The sequence below is a fragment of the Taudactylus pleione genome, unplaced genomic scaffold, assembly GCF_031769625.1.
Source record: "Taudactylus pleione unplaced genomic scaffold, aTauple2 ptg000027l, whole genome shotgun sequence".
In the NCBI taxonomy this organism is placed as follows: domain Eukaryota; kingdom Metazoa; phylum Chordata; class Amphibia; order Anura; family Myobatrachidae; genus Taudactylus; species Taudactylus pleione.
The window spans coordinates 4,698,233-4,713,111 of record NW_028284429.1 but is presented as its reverse complement, the minus strand read 5'-3'; the positions used below and the strand labels follow the sequence as shown (position 1 = coordinate 4,713,111).

The 14,879-nt window shown below is 46.9% G+C and overlaps 1 protein-coding gene across 1 annotated transcript in view; it reads left to right on the top strand.

Moving 5' to 3' along the window:
- TTC17 (tetratricopeptide repeat domain 17) overlaps positions 1 to 14,318 on the top strand; it is a 93,182-nt gene extending 78,864 nt beyond the window's left edge. The window contains exons 23-25 of the mRNA XM_088451813.1: positions 4,711 to 4,830; positions 6,470 to 6,613; positions 12,179 to 14,318. Coding sequence (XP_088307939.1) covers positions 4,711 to 4,830; positions 6,470 to 6,613; positions 12,179 to 12,310 — 396 coding nt within the window. The 3' untranslated portion in view covers positions 12,311 to 14,318. The remainder of the gene's footprint in view (positions 1 to 4,710; positions 4,831 to 6,469; positions 6,614 to 12,178) is intronic.
- Positions 14,319 to 14,879: the final 561 nt, after the last annotated feature.

The window sequence follows — 14,879 nt, the reverse complement described above, 5'->3', positions numbered from 1 at the left end:
TGGGCTGACCAGTTGATTACATGTTTGGACTCTGCTACTTCCAGAGCAGAGTTACGCCTACTAGCAGAAAACATCCGTAAGTCTGCAGTTTACCTGGGAGAAGCGTCAAAGGATGATATTCAGATTAGTGCTCGCATATCTGCTTCTGCTATTTCGGGCCGCAGAGCCCTCTGGTTGCGCGCCTGGCATGCGGACGCAGAATCCAGGCGTGCAGTGGAGGGTTTACCATTCAATGGCGACATGCTGTTTGGCCCGGAATTAGACAAATGGATATCCCAGGCCACGGGGGGTAAGTCTTCCTTCCTCCCGTCAACTGCACCGGCTCCCATAAGAGCTTACGCTGGACCTTCATTTCATTCCTTTCGTGCGCCACATTCCTTTCGTGGGAGAGCCAGAGGGGCTCCCTCCCAAGCAAGAGGCGACAGAGGTAGAGGCCGCCCACACACTGTTGCACATAGACAGGAGCCTAAGCCAGCTGAGAAACAGGTGGTATGACTGTCTTCCATCCTACCTGGGACCACCTACAGTGGGAGGCCGCCTGCAAAGATTTCAACAAGTTTGGAACCAGACGTCTCCAGTACTGTGGATCCGCAGACTAATTTCCCTGGGGTACCGAATAGACTTCGAGGTCCCCCCTCCACCTCGTTTCTTCACTACAAGTCTGCCAATACCTGCAGACAAGGCCATGGTTCTACAGGAGGCTATCCAGTCTCTAATAGTATCTGTGCTAGTTCCGGTTCCAGAACATCGAGGTATAGGGTTTTACTCAAACCTGTTTGTAGTACCCAAACCTGATGGATCGGTCAGGCCAAAGTCATTGAACCTGTATCTGAAGATGTATCGGTTCCAAATAGAGTCTCTGCAGTCAGTTATTGCGAGCTTGGAACCAGGAGAATTCCTATTATCCCTGGATATCACGGATACCTATCTCCAAGTTCCCATCTGGGAACCACATTCCAACACGGTTGGATAATAAACTTCAAGAAATCAAATCTCAATCCGTCCCAGAAGCTCCTGTTTCTGGGCATGATCTTAGATACGGCATCAGAGTATCTTCCTTCCAAAAGACAGAGCCCGGGATATCCGGTGGTTGGTTCAGCTGCTCCTCAGACCAAAGAAGGTGTCCCTCCTTCTTTGTCTGCGTCTCCTGGGGAAGATGGTAGCGGCCTTCAAGGCACTACAGTTCGGGCGATTCCACTCCAGGGTGTTTAAGCTGGACCTACCAACACAGGGGTCAGGGTCTCATCTGCTTCTACATCGACAGATCCGTCTGAGTCCAGCTACTAGAGTGACCCTTTTCTGCTGGACACAATCCAACAAACTTTTAGTAGGACGGAGATTCAGAGTGTGGAACTCGATCGTAACAACAGATGCCAGCCTTCGAGGATAGGGAGCAGTAGTCCTCGATTATCACTTTCAAGGTCGATGGTCCCCTCTAGAACAAAAGTGGCCCATAAATGTGTTGGAACTCAGAGCGATTTACAATGCTCTGATAGAGGCAACAGAGTTTCTAAGAACTCGTGCGGTAAGAGTTCAATCCGACAACGCGATGGCCGTCGCGTACATCAACCGCCAAGGAGGGACACTGAGTCGCAGGGCCATGCGAGAAGTAACTCCAGTTCTCAGGTGGGCCGAGAGCCAGTCAATAATCCTGTCGGCGGTATTCATCCCGGGTGTGGACAACCGGGAAGCAGATTACCTAAGCCGCCAGGATATCGATCCCGGGGAATAGAAGCTTCATTCAGACGTGTTCAACGCACTGATACGTCGATGGGGATGTCCTCAGGTGGACCTCATGGCATCACGATTGAATCGTCAGCTCCCGGTATACATGTCAAGAACTCGAGATCCGCAGGCAGTAGATGCTCTGACTGACTGTTCCGTGGATCTACGACTTCGTTTACCTTCTTTTTTCCTCCGATTCCACTTCTTCCTCGATTGCTAAAAAGGATAAAACACGAGTCAGCCTCTGTCATTCTCGTGGCTCCGAACTGACCTTGGAGTAGTTGGTTCTTGGACCTTTGGTCCCTATTGGCAGACGATCCGTGGCCCCTTCCTCTGCGCCCGGATCTGCTGCAGCAGGGTCCTTTCATTCATTCCAACCTAGCGCATCTGCGTTTAACGGGGTGGCTCTTGAAACTGATGTCCTAAGACGCAGAGGAATCCCAGACTCTTATTCCCACCATGCTACGCGCCAGGAAACCAGTTTCGGCTGCGCATTATCATCGCCTCTGGCGTTCTATCTCTTGGTGTTCCAGTCGGGATCTTCCCTCTAGCATTTTTCGGTGTCCCGGTTTCTGCTTTTTCTTCAGACTGGTCTGGATTCTGGCCTTCGTCTTGGAACTTTAAAGGTGCAGGTTTCTGCCCTTTCCATTTTCTTTCAACGGAAATTGGCCCTCATTCCTGAGGTACAGACGTTTCTTCAGGGAGTCTTGCGTTTGCAGCCTCCTTTTTGTACCTCTGATTAGCTTCTTCTACCTTGGATGTGGTTGAAGCTCTCCGCATCTATGTTGACAGTACTGTTTCCCTCCTTAAGTCTGAGTCGTTTTTTGTCCTCTATGATGCAGTTCGGAGGGGTTGGCCAGCGTCTAAGCAGACTTTGGCAAGTTGGATCCGGCTGACCATTCATCAGGCTTATGTTAATGCCGACCGCCGGCCTCCATCGTCCATTTTGGCTCACCCCACACGTTCTGTGGGTGCGTCGTGGGCGGCTGGTAGGGGAGCCTTCACGTCACAATTGTGCCGTGCGGCCACTTGGTCTTCAGTTCACACGTTTGTCAAGTTTTACAGATTTGATACGTTCGCTGTTTCGGCATACCGTGTTGGCTGCCTAGTTCTGCAGGTGCTGCAGAGCTCTTCCGCCCGTGGGGAAAACTTTGGGACTTCCCCAGCGTAAGCACCTCCAGTGTCCCCTAGTGGATGAAAGAGGAGAAAATGGGATTTTGTAACCTACCGGTAAATCCTTTTCTCTGATTTCACAGGGGCCACTGGACGCCCACCTCAACGCTCTTCGCCTGCCTGTTCGGTTTGTTCCGTATGTTGTATGTTTTGATTGTGTTCTTCTATCCCTTTTACTCCGCTTGTTCTCCATCTCCTCTCGGTCTTCATTTTCTAAACTGAGGGCTGATGGGGCATAGAGGGGGAGGAGCTTCACACTTCTAGATTATTTTAAAGTGCCAGCTCCATTTATCCACGCCTCTATACCCCAGTGTAAGCACCTCCGGTGTCCCCTGTGGACTCGGAGAAAAGTATTTACTGGTAGGTACCAAAATCCCATTTTTCCTTTATTTATTATTCATTATTATGTATTTTCTTTATTTTTCATATATGCATCTGTGATGTTTTATTGATTGTTGACCATTAAATTATATCTTTTTAATTTACTGTCCTCTCTATATTTAGATACATAGATTGGCGCTGGTATTTCCCTTTTCCATTTTTGTCCAATTTAGGGGCTCACATCCCCTATATACCAGCTGCTCTCAGACAGCGCTCAGGTGTTTTGTATATATATTTCAGGCTTTATAGATATCCATGATTGACCCCAGGTGGCCTAATTAGTACATCAGTCAATTTGAGTTAACCACTTGTGCTCAACCATGGATATCTCTAAAACCTGACCCGTTGGGAGTGCCTTGAGGACCGCGTTCGGGAACCTCTGTCTTAAGCATTGGTTCAGTATTTACCAAACGGCCGTAAGCAAAGCCCCCCATCAGTCGGCAGCATCTCCCCTCCGAGGAGAGGAGAGCAATATAGCCAGAGCGTATGAGCTTATAGGTTTACAGAATGTTGTAGATTCAATATTTTGGTATCTTAAGACACTGGTGAGAGCAAAACTTTCCAACCAAAAACAAAGTCTGACCTTATTCTCCCCTTGGGGCAGCTTAGAATTATCCCCAATGTTAGCGGTGTCCCCACAAAGTAATTTATTTATTTTTTATTTTTTTTAAAAGAGAATCCTCTCAATCTGGTTGGACACTCTCGATTCCCACTTATTTTTTGCTCTGTTTGTAGTGTCTGTTTCTTTGATTGCTTAGTTCTGTTTGGGGGAGTAGGCAGACTACAAACAAGTTCTGTGTTTTTTACTTTTTTATTTTACTGTACTGTAATGGTGCATACACACGGTCAGATTATCGATTTCGTTGAACGATTTTGTCAACGATAAACAATTTGACATTAATTAAAATTAACAAAATAGTCCAAATCTTACTGCGAACAAGGTCGATGTCCGATGTCGTTATCTGACATGCGGTAACGCACATCATTGGTCGAAGCATGCCCAACATGTCAAAGATATGAACGATTGAACGATTTTTATAATCGTTATCGTTCATATATGATAAGAAATCTGACCGTGTATGCAGTACAAGTGCTTAATCCTGAAACTGCGCCACCTAGTGCAAACTTCTGCAACCACACCCTAAGGTTAGCAGCACCCCCCCAAATGGATTGAGATAACCAGATGTAAGGGTAAGCTCCTCTCCTCCCTGCCTAGCCCCCTGAGACGGATGATGCGGTACTCCAACACCTTATAACGTTGCTCAGTTTTTGCTCCATGGAAACAGAGAATCAGGATTGTTGACTGACCTTGATTTAACCAGCAGATGGAGTATTGTAAAACCTGAATATTTAAAATGGAGTTTTTTGGGGTTTGGAGTTTTTATACATTATATTTATTTTTTATACATATATGTGTATGTTCTCCTCTAGAATCAAACATCGTGGGTATTATCAAGCATGGCAGCTTTATATTGGAGAGTAAAAGGCCAAGGGAAGAAAGCCATAGACTGCTTACGCCAGGCTCTAAACTACGCCCCGCACCACATGAAGGTCTGTTCTGCTGCCGCCATTTCTTGTTCCTTTTAATTTTACAATGTAAATTCCCGTCCGCTTGCGTCAGGGCTAAAGAGCACGTGGCAAGCTGAATATCCTGGAGACGACACAGAACCCACTCAGTCAGTGGGAAGATTAGGCAGAGCATGTGCTTACACATAATCCACTGATCATGGTAGTGTGGGCGCTGCCAGATTGCCGAGGACAGTGTGACCTGTGCTCTTCTGTGTCAGTGCAACTTGCAGGTTTACCCCTCTATCCCATAATCCCGGCCCTTACCTCTGCACCTTGTGCTCCTAGAGGTGTAAGGTGTGTGATCCCGGCTCTTACCTCTGCACCTTGTGCTCCTAGAGGTGTAAGGTGTGTGATCCCGGCTCTTACCTCTGCACCTTGTGCTCCTAGAGGTGTAAGGTGTGTGATCCCGGCCCTTACCTCTGCACCTTGTGCTCCTAGAGGTGTAAGGTGTGTGATCCCGGCCCTTACCTCTGCACCTTGTGCTCCTAGAGGTGTAAGATGTGTGTGTGTGATCCCGGCCCTTACCCCTGCACCTTGTGCTCCTAGAGGTGTAAGGTGTGTGATCCCAGCCCTTACCTCTCCACCTTGTGCTCCTAGAGGTGTAAGGTGTGTGTGATCCCGGCCCTTACCCCTGCACCTTGTGCTCCTAGAGGTGTAAGGTGTGTGATCCCAGCCCTTACCTCTCCACCTTGTGCTCCTAGAGGTGTGTGTGTGTGTGATCCCGGCCCTTACCTCTGCACCTTGTGCTCCTAGAGGTGTAAGGTGTGTGATCCCGGCCCTTACCTCTGCACCTTGTGCTCCTAGAGGTGTAAGGTGTGTGATCCCGGCCCTTACCCCTGCACCTTGTGCTCCTAGAGGTGTAAGGTGTGTGTGTGTGATCCCGGTCCTTACCTCTGCACCTTGTGCTCCTAGAGGTGTAAGGTGTGTGACCCCGGCCCTTACCTCTGCACCTTGTTCTCCTAGAGGTGTATGGTGTGTGATCCCGGCCCTTACCTCTGCACCTTGTGCTCCTAGAGGTGTATGGTGTGTGATCCCGGCCCTTACCTCTGCACCTTGTGCTCCTAGAGGTGTAAGGTGTGTGTGATCCCAGCCCTTACCCCTGCACCTTGTGCTCCTAGAGGTGTAAGGTGTGTGATCCCGGCCCTTACCTCTGCACCTTGTGCTCCTAGAGGTGTAAGGTGTGTGATCCCGGCCCTTACCTCTGCACCTTGTGCTCCTAGAGGTGTAAGGTGTGTGATCCCAGCCCTTACCTCTCCACCTTGTGCTCCTAGAGGTGTAAGGTGTGTGTGATCCCGGCCCTTACCCCTGCACCTTGTGCTCCTAGAGGTGTAAGGTGTGTGATCCCAGCCCTTACCTCTGCACCTTGTGCTCCTAGAGGTGTAAGGTGTGTAATCCCAGCCCTTACCTCTCCACCTTGTGCTCCTAGAGGTGTAAGGTGTGTGATCCCGGCCCTTACCTCTGCACCTTGTGCTCCTAGAGGTGTATGGTGTGTAATCCCAGCCCTTACCTCTCCACCTTGTGGCCCTATATATAAAGTATGTGAAACCTATATGACCTATAATAGTTTGGGCACATAGAGCACTTTTCTCATCTAATTCTCCTCCTTTCTCTCTCTCTCCAGGATGTGCCCCTCATCAGTTTAGCGAATATCTTCCACAATGCCAGGCTATGGAATGATGCCATTATTGTCGCCACAATGGCTGTAGAAATTGCTCCCCGCTTTGTAGTGAATCATTTCACACTGGCCAATGTGTATGTAGCAATGGTGAGTTGTCCTGTATGCTGAAACTGTAACTGATCATCCTTTATTACATTCATAGCATAACATTATTTCTATACTTACATTAAATCCTTTTCTCAAAGTTTCCAGTGTCCCCCAATGGACTCTATCTGTAGTCTTCCTCTCTATACCCCCCTATGCTGGCAGGCCAGACCCCACAGGACAGTAGAAAAGGGGATGAAATTACGTCTTTACACACTTGCGCTATAGCTTTAAAAGCAGAAGTAGAGTATAAAATGGTCTCGCGCTCAGTGTCTACCAACAGACTCAGAGAAAATTACTTAATGGAAGTTGAAATATCCCATTTTTCTCTTACATCCATTTAGGGGAAAATAGAAGCCTTGGGGAGGTTTCAAAGCTGGGTACACTCTGTAGCAGCAAATCAAACACCTTTGGCCCAAAACTTGCCACTTTGTATGCAAAAGCATTGAATCTGTAAAACTTTGTAAATGTGCGGACAGGTGTAAGGTGTCGGACACTACTCCCCTGCCAAGCCCACCATGCAACGCTTCCCTGAACAGTATTAACCGATCTGTTAGAATGGGCCCCTGTCATTTTTGGGTATGTGCACTGCTTCAATGTAAGCTTGGTGAATGATCAGTGTATTCCATCTAGCAGTGGTCTGCTCACATAAAGACCAACGTATTGTAGGTATCATTTAGGCGCAACCAATTCTGCAGCCTGCTCCTATCATGATCATAGGTACTCAAGCCCTGGCAACTTGTCGGAGGCACAATAACCTGACTTAGATGGAATTTGGAGCCCACTTTGGGTGGTAAGGAAGGTATAGTTAAAAAAATAAATAAAAACAGCCCTGTCTTCATGCGATATGGAGACGTACAAGACAGAGCCCCAACTCTGAAATTTTCCTAGGTGTAGATATAGCCAATAGAAAGATTGTCTTGAAGGTTATGAACTCTGGACCTGATTCAGACCCAGTCGCTAAGAAGCGATCACACGTAGCTGGACTATTTTCGCATTCTGCGTATGCATCACCGTGCGCGAACCAGTGCTAGAGATCGATCGGAAAGCGTTTACTCGCGAGCATAGACAGCCCAGCGGTGTGTGACCGGAGAGGCCGTGTTTGGGTGATAACGGGCAGGCCAATAGAAACGGGGGAGTGGAGGTGCGAACGCAGGCGTGCCTGAGCGTCTTAACACTGTCTCTTTGAATTAAGAGGCAGCGTCATAGTACACGTCACTGGTTTGTATCTTACACTGAAGTGCTTGCCGTAGGGTATAGTCCACCTCAAGCGCTGCGTTTGCTTCTGATGGTACCCGATGCACCAATGGTTGCATACACTTCCCGGAGATGACGTGCGTAAGTGGGCGTCTTAAGACAGGCTGGTGGGCGTCTGCATACGTTCTTATGCCTTGCCGTTCGATCGCCTGCCATGCCGTCACTTAGCCGAATTTGCATACGCTGGGAGCGAGCGTACTCATCTAGCGAGCGGGTCTGAATCGAGCCCTCTATCTCCACCAAATCCAAGATCTTGAATGGAAAATGCTATAAGGCTGTCAACACCAAGTTCGGTACACATGGAGGGTCTATTGGGGCCATGAACCGAGGTTGACAATGCATCACTCCCTGATTGAAAGTCTTCACTTCTGGTAAAAGGGACACTTTTCTCTAAGCTGGACGAAACCTGAACCTCCAGTGAGCCAAGTCTCAATCATCATTCATACCACCCTGCAAGAAAAGAAGTAAACAGGGCAACTTTATTTTCACACAAGGAGATATGAAAGTTTTCAACCGCTCTGTCAAACAAAACCATAAGGGTTATGGCTTCAAAAACCACGCCATTAAAGCCAGCCTCTCTAAATCTAAATAGTCCCTGACTTAAAGGGTCTTGTTTTAGATGCAGACACCACAAAGGAGCTGCTGCCATGTAGAGAAGGTCCGTGCAACATTATCTTCTTGTCAGGGTACAAAGGTCAGAACTGCCAATGGTGCCCGCACAAGCCTTATTCTTGAGCAGAAGTTCTCCTTGTGGTTGGACAAAGATGCTATCATGTCAACATCTGACTGACCCCATCTCACCAGTCTCTTGAAAGGCTTTCGTATGAAGTTACCATTCCTTTGGGTGAAAGGCCATGTCTGCTGTGAAAATCTGCTTCCCAGCTTGAACACACCACATGGTTCGTCACATAATTTTGGGTTCATTTCATGGCAAGGGGGCTCTTGTTTTGTTATGCTACAGCTGTGGCATTGTCTAAATGGATCCCTATGACTATTTTTCGCGAAACATGGTGACATTGAGGATCACACTTCGTCCCTGCACATTTATGAAAGCTTTGACTCCTTCATAGTCCAAATACCCTTAAAGTGAGACTGAAGAATTATGACTACCAGCCCCATTGGTTGGTCTCTAAATGTTGAAGGGATGACCCCTGTTCGGTTGCCGCAGAGCAACTAACACCGTTGGAAATGATCAACTGGCTGACCAGATGGGGTTCTACCTTCTCCCCGATCAATATAAATGCAATCTGCAACTTCAGTGGAACCATGCAAAGTGCACTGCCTTGAAGATTAAGACCATCTTCTCGAAGCCCTTCATGTAAAAATTAATAGCTGTATGTATGCGAACTAACACTTTTATACCTTGAAGAAATGAATCATGCCTCTGCCAGGTCTTGAACAGCAGCCCCAGGAAAATCATATGCTGAGAAGTTGTTTTATTTGATTATTCATAAATGAGACTTGGAGTTCTGTGTGGCTTCTCACACATGGGCCTGGAGCAAGGTTTGGGACCCTGCCTTATCAGCAGATCACTGCGGTAGGGAATACCAGTCACCTGCTGAAACCCCATCAGACCATACCTGGCATGGACACCTGAAGAGACTCAATAGCCTTAGTTGAGCACATCCATAAGCATCTAAGTCAGACCTGTATTTGCTAGGCTCCGCCTGAGGGGAGGTGCAGCTAGCTGAGAGGGCTTAGCTGTAGAGTGGATGATTGACCTAACATAGGTTGGATTTGTCAAATGTAAACTTGGCTGCTGTCTATCAGACTGAATGGCTGCATTTAAGTTGTCCGTGCCGAATTGTCCCATATGCTTTTTGGCTTGACATTTTAAACAAGGAAATAATTTTGCTGCATCACCGACCCCCAGCAATAGACAACAAGTCTTAAGGGCACGAATATCGCCCCTTAATCTGTTATTTCTCTGTCAGAAGTTTCATAGAAGGGGGAATGCAGGATATCTCAGAATGCCTGTCCTGTTAGAGAGCCAGGGCCACCACGGTGGAGGATCTTGCTGTGAGGAGATGAGCACTTTTCCTCCAGGGTCCTGCAAGGAACATGGCAATGGTATCTAAGGAAGCTCCCCAGAACACAGACCAGAACACAGCCTGTACCAAGTGCAGGGTTGATCTCTCCTGACCCAGGCCCATACTGAGCCAGAAGCTCTGCACTCACTGCTTGTGTATCCCTTCTCCACTCTCCTGAGCTGCACCTGATGTTGCCATCGTGGGAATCCCAATCATTACCTGCGGCATCGGGGGACCGGCTCCCCTGGTACTTCCACATCTGCTTCGGAGATTACACCGCCATCGGAGCTGCCATCCTGCTGCCGAACCACTTCAGAAGTAGATTATTCAAAATTTTAAAAATTAAAGAATATTGCTGCCACGGGCAACACGTGTAGAACACAACCACCAACTTCAATGGGTAGAGTGGTATAGAGAGGGAGGCATTACAGAGACATAGGATGCTGCAGGGTTAATCGCGTCTTTGCACATATTACGTATGCACGCACGGGTGTTAGACCTATGCATTTCAGTTGCATGTTCAGTTAGGACGTGTGCCGGCAGAGTTGCCTGCTACCGGTTAACAGATATCGAGCCAAGCGCGTAGGTGGGCGGCAGTCCGCTCGCAGGGACAGATAGTTAGTTAGATACGGCGCCTGCTTCCAGACTCCATATCCAGAGACCAAGGAAGCACAACTGCAGATTTACACTCACAAGCTGCAGTTATTATATTTCTTGGGAAACTCTGGTCGGGCAATAGGCCCAACAATCTTTCATGTGAAGCCGCCAGGGAGAGCGGGGCATGTGGGGGGTGGCAGTGAGGCTGGGGCATGTGGACGTACGTGGATGAGTTTTGGAGCACATTGAGGCATTTTGTAGCAAATCGGGGGTTCATTGGGCATGTGGAGGATTTGAAGATGAGTGATTTGGGGCATGGAAGTTGTTTGTTTTTCTTGTGTGGCCCTTTTAAAGGTTGTAGGGACACACATGGAACTTGAGTAAATAATGTCCGAGTGAAATAAGACTGCATTGTAGAAGCATGGGAATGTGTAATCAATGAAATCGACAAATGTCAACGACAAATGTTACTGTTGTAACATTGATAAGCATTTCTCTTTTTATAATATGTTTTTTTATTGTGTTCAGTGCTGAGGTTTGGGTACAGTGGGCCTGATTGAGAGCCGGACGCTATTTGCGGGTGGTCGTTCCAAAAAAGGGGCCAGCTATTTAAATTGAGCGCTCGCTCATTGCGGTTTGTTGACGCCTGTGTCTGAGCGAGCAAACGAAAAATGCGCTCGCTATTTTGTAAAGCCGCTCCTTTGCCGTTCGCATCACACGTCATATCCGGTATTTATTTGATTAATCGGGTACATCGAAAGGCATCAGGACTGCTCGCAGTGGTTGTGGTAGGTTTTTCTTACCGCTATCACTGCGAGCAGTTCAGACTAAAAGACAACCAAGTGACGTGGTCGATAACGCTCCTTTACTAATTATGCACACCCATTAAACGCCCTTTTGACCATTTGGCACGCCTGCGTTCGGATCTCCACTCCCCCGTTTTCAAGCACCTTCCCCTGTTACCACCCACAAACGGTACATTCTGTCAATCAAATTAGCAGCCCCTCGCTGTTTTGCGAGCGCACGATTTCCGACCGCAATGACTGGTTGGCGCATGCGCATTACGACCCGGATGCATGCACAGTTGTGCGAACATCGCTCAGAGCGAACGAGCGGCCGCTTACGAGCAGCTCTGAATAAGGCCCAGTGTTTTCTCATCACATCATTCTTGTATCACTGTTGTGTGTCAGATGTGTTTTTCACCAAGTGTCTTTCTCCATTTTTTTCTTTCTCTCTCTCTCTCTTTCTCTTTCTCTCTTTCTCTCTCTCTCTCTCTCTCTTTCTCTCTTTCTCTCTTTCGCTCTTTCGCTCTTTCGCTCTTTTTCTCTTTTTCTCTTTTTCTCTTTTTCTCTTTCTCTCTTTTTCTCTTTCTCTCTCTTTCTCTCTTTCTCTCTTTCTCTCTTTCTCTCTTTCTCTCTTTCTCTCTTTCTCTCTTTCGCTCTTTTTCTCTTTTTCTCTTTTTCTCTTTTTCTCTTTTTCTCTTTTTCTCTTTTTCTCTTTTTCTCTTTTTCTCTTTTTCTCTTTTTCTCTTTTTCTCTTTTTCTCTTTTTCTCTTTTTCTCTTTTTCTCTTTTTCTCTTTTTCTCTTTTTCTCTTTTTCTCTTTCGCTCTTTCTCTCTCTCTCTCTCTCTTTCTTTCGCTCTTTCGCTCTCTCTCTCTCTCTCTCTCTCTCTCTCTCTTTGTAGGAGGAGTTTGAGAAGGCAATGCAGTGGTACGAGTCTACTCTTGAACTTCAACCAAAATTTGCCCCTGCCAAGGACAGAGTTCGTGCCATTCAGTGTCACCTACTAATGAAGAAGGGAAGACGTACCCCATAGCCCCTCTTCTTGTATAACCCAAAACTTTCTTTTTGTCTTTTTATTTCACCACAAGGTAAAAGTTGTTGTAAAATGTGGGCTGCTGGCCTTGGGAGGGGGAGGGGGGTTACATTACAAGAGAAATCACGGGTTCCTGATAAACAACAACGTTTGTTGTAGGGGACACTGGTAGCTGGAATGAGTCCAGAGTTGTCAGCGCTGACACTCGTTGCATCCTACCTTCGGGCCGGGAGCCCTCACTTTGTCCCGCCGCTGTTTTCCTTTATTTTTTTTGACATCCTAAACGTGTTTTAAAATGGAAGCGATTTTCGTTTTCTGCCATTGACCATGTTTGCGCCAAAATTTGTATTGTGATTTTAATTTTAAAATTTTTTTCTCGGTTTAGTCTTTGCCCCAACACTGTCATTACATGAGAGAACCTTACAAGGCACTGGGCATAGTTTTATATCCTATAAGCTAATGGCATCTGCGTTACGCAATGGAAAGCAAAATGTTTATTTTTCTTTTAACCAGGGAGAATGTCGGGTGCTCCTCCGGCTGCCACGCACTTTACTTTTATTGTATGACGGTCCTGTTCTCTCCGGAGTTGGCATATATCAGCGGTGGCAGGGGCTAGGCCCAACAGTAATCAGTCTACCCACAGGGGCAGCTATCGGGCTGTCAGTGCCGACTAGAGAAACCACACTGCCTTTTATAGTCTTACAGATCTCCACCCGTATTATTGGGACAGTTGCAGAGATATTACCTTACACAATTATCATCATACTAAATGTCTGTAGTTCGTATGAGAATGCCAACGCCTGTTCTTTCTTTTGGGTGGTGGCAATTTCCGTTTCGGGGAATGGTACAAATGGGCCTTGGAATATAGTGTCCGTCAACGGTGTACCTCTCGTGTGTCCTGTTGAAGCTTACAGGGAAATCGTATACACAAAGCCGTCTGGTTGTATCTTATCTTTACGTCAGTAAGGCCAGCACTTCTGTAAATCCGCATATATGGAGCGGTCATTACACGGGTTAATGTGATAGTTTTTGGTTAAGCTGCAATCTTTGTGCAGAAATTGCAATTTGCATATAATTCTTTGGTTTTTTGGGGAGGGTGTTTTTTTAATGGTTTTGGAATAAAGGACGGTTTTACTATGGCTAGTTCTGCATACAACGTACAGGTATTGTGTTACATCGTGGTTTCTGAATTGCTGAATAAAAACAGGGCAAAAAAATTATTTCCTCCACTTGTCGCTTGATTTAAAGGTTGCACCCTTATACTCTGCATTACCAAGCCCCCATAGTGGGGGAGGGGGTCTGACAATGCAGCTCCCTCCCCCCGCCTACCCCTTGCTCTGGCTTTCCCTGAACTGGTGGGGTGCAGGAAATGGGGTTGCTGGCGACATTCTGCTAAAAAGGAACTTGCCCCGGTAATATCTCTGTCATCTGTTCCAATAATGGTTCTGCAAGTAGCCTCTCTGGAGTTTAGCTGATTTACAGAACATAAGTATCTAAACGCAGTGACTGTACGTAAAGCGTTCAATGGAATCCTTGTTTTATTTCAGAGTGGAGTGAGGAACGCGAATGCAGCCACGGTCTCTTCAGTACTGAGACCTCATAGTTATTTTAACTGATTTAATCCGGTTATAGAGCTCTCATACATACACACAGGGAGTCTGTTTGTGTTTTGCACTGGTAAATGGGGAAGGGTAATCCGTTCTCTGTTTAGGAAACTGCTCTGACCAAGCCCCATGAGTTTCATTTATTTTATTAAAACAAATGTATTCGTTTCTTTAATGCGATGCTGAAATCTTTTTTTCCAATAAGTTGAAGTGTCCGAGGGCCGCCTACTCCTCCCCCTTGATCCCCCCCCCCCCCCCCGCGCGCTGTTACGCCAATATTGCCGGAAGGCAGGAGCGCGCTTGTCCTGCCTGACCTGCTCATGAATCTGGGTTCTTAGCATTTCGGCAGTGAAATCTGTACAGGGCACATAATTATTCAAATAAAATTCCTCTTATGAAATCTGTTCATGTTTCGTTTGTGTATGGAATTAACTTATGCGCGACTCTGTTACAGGAGCTACGACTGGACGTTTTCACAGAGATCATCACATCACATTTTAGGAGAGTTGAGGACAGCGTATAACCTCTCTGGCGGTCACATAGCAGTTTGGCTTGTACACAGTTATAGCACCAAGAATAACTTTTCTGATGACCTTTTCTTCTCCCGTAGCTATCAGAGCATAGACAGTCATTATTTTTACACTGCTAGAATGCTTAATGGATCGGGCTCCTTCCTCTTAATAGGATGCACTGCCAGCAATGGAAAGCACTGATTTTAATAAGCATTTCTGGAAGATTGTGTTCTACAGCTAGTTTGTTTCCACAAATAGTAGATGACGCCAGATGCGGCTCAGCTTGTTATACATGGCACCAGATGGGGCACAGCATATTATAGATGCGGCTCAGCTTGTTATACATGGCACCAGATGGGGCTCAGCATATTATAGATGTGGCTCAGCTTGTTATACATGGCACCAGATGGGGCTCTGCATATTATAGATGCGGCTCAGCATCTTGTACATAGC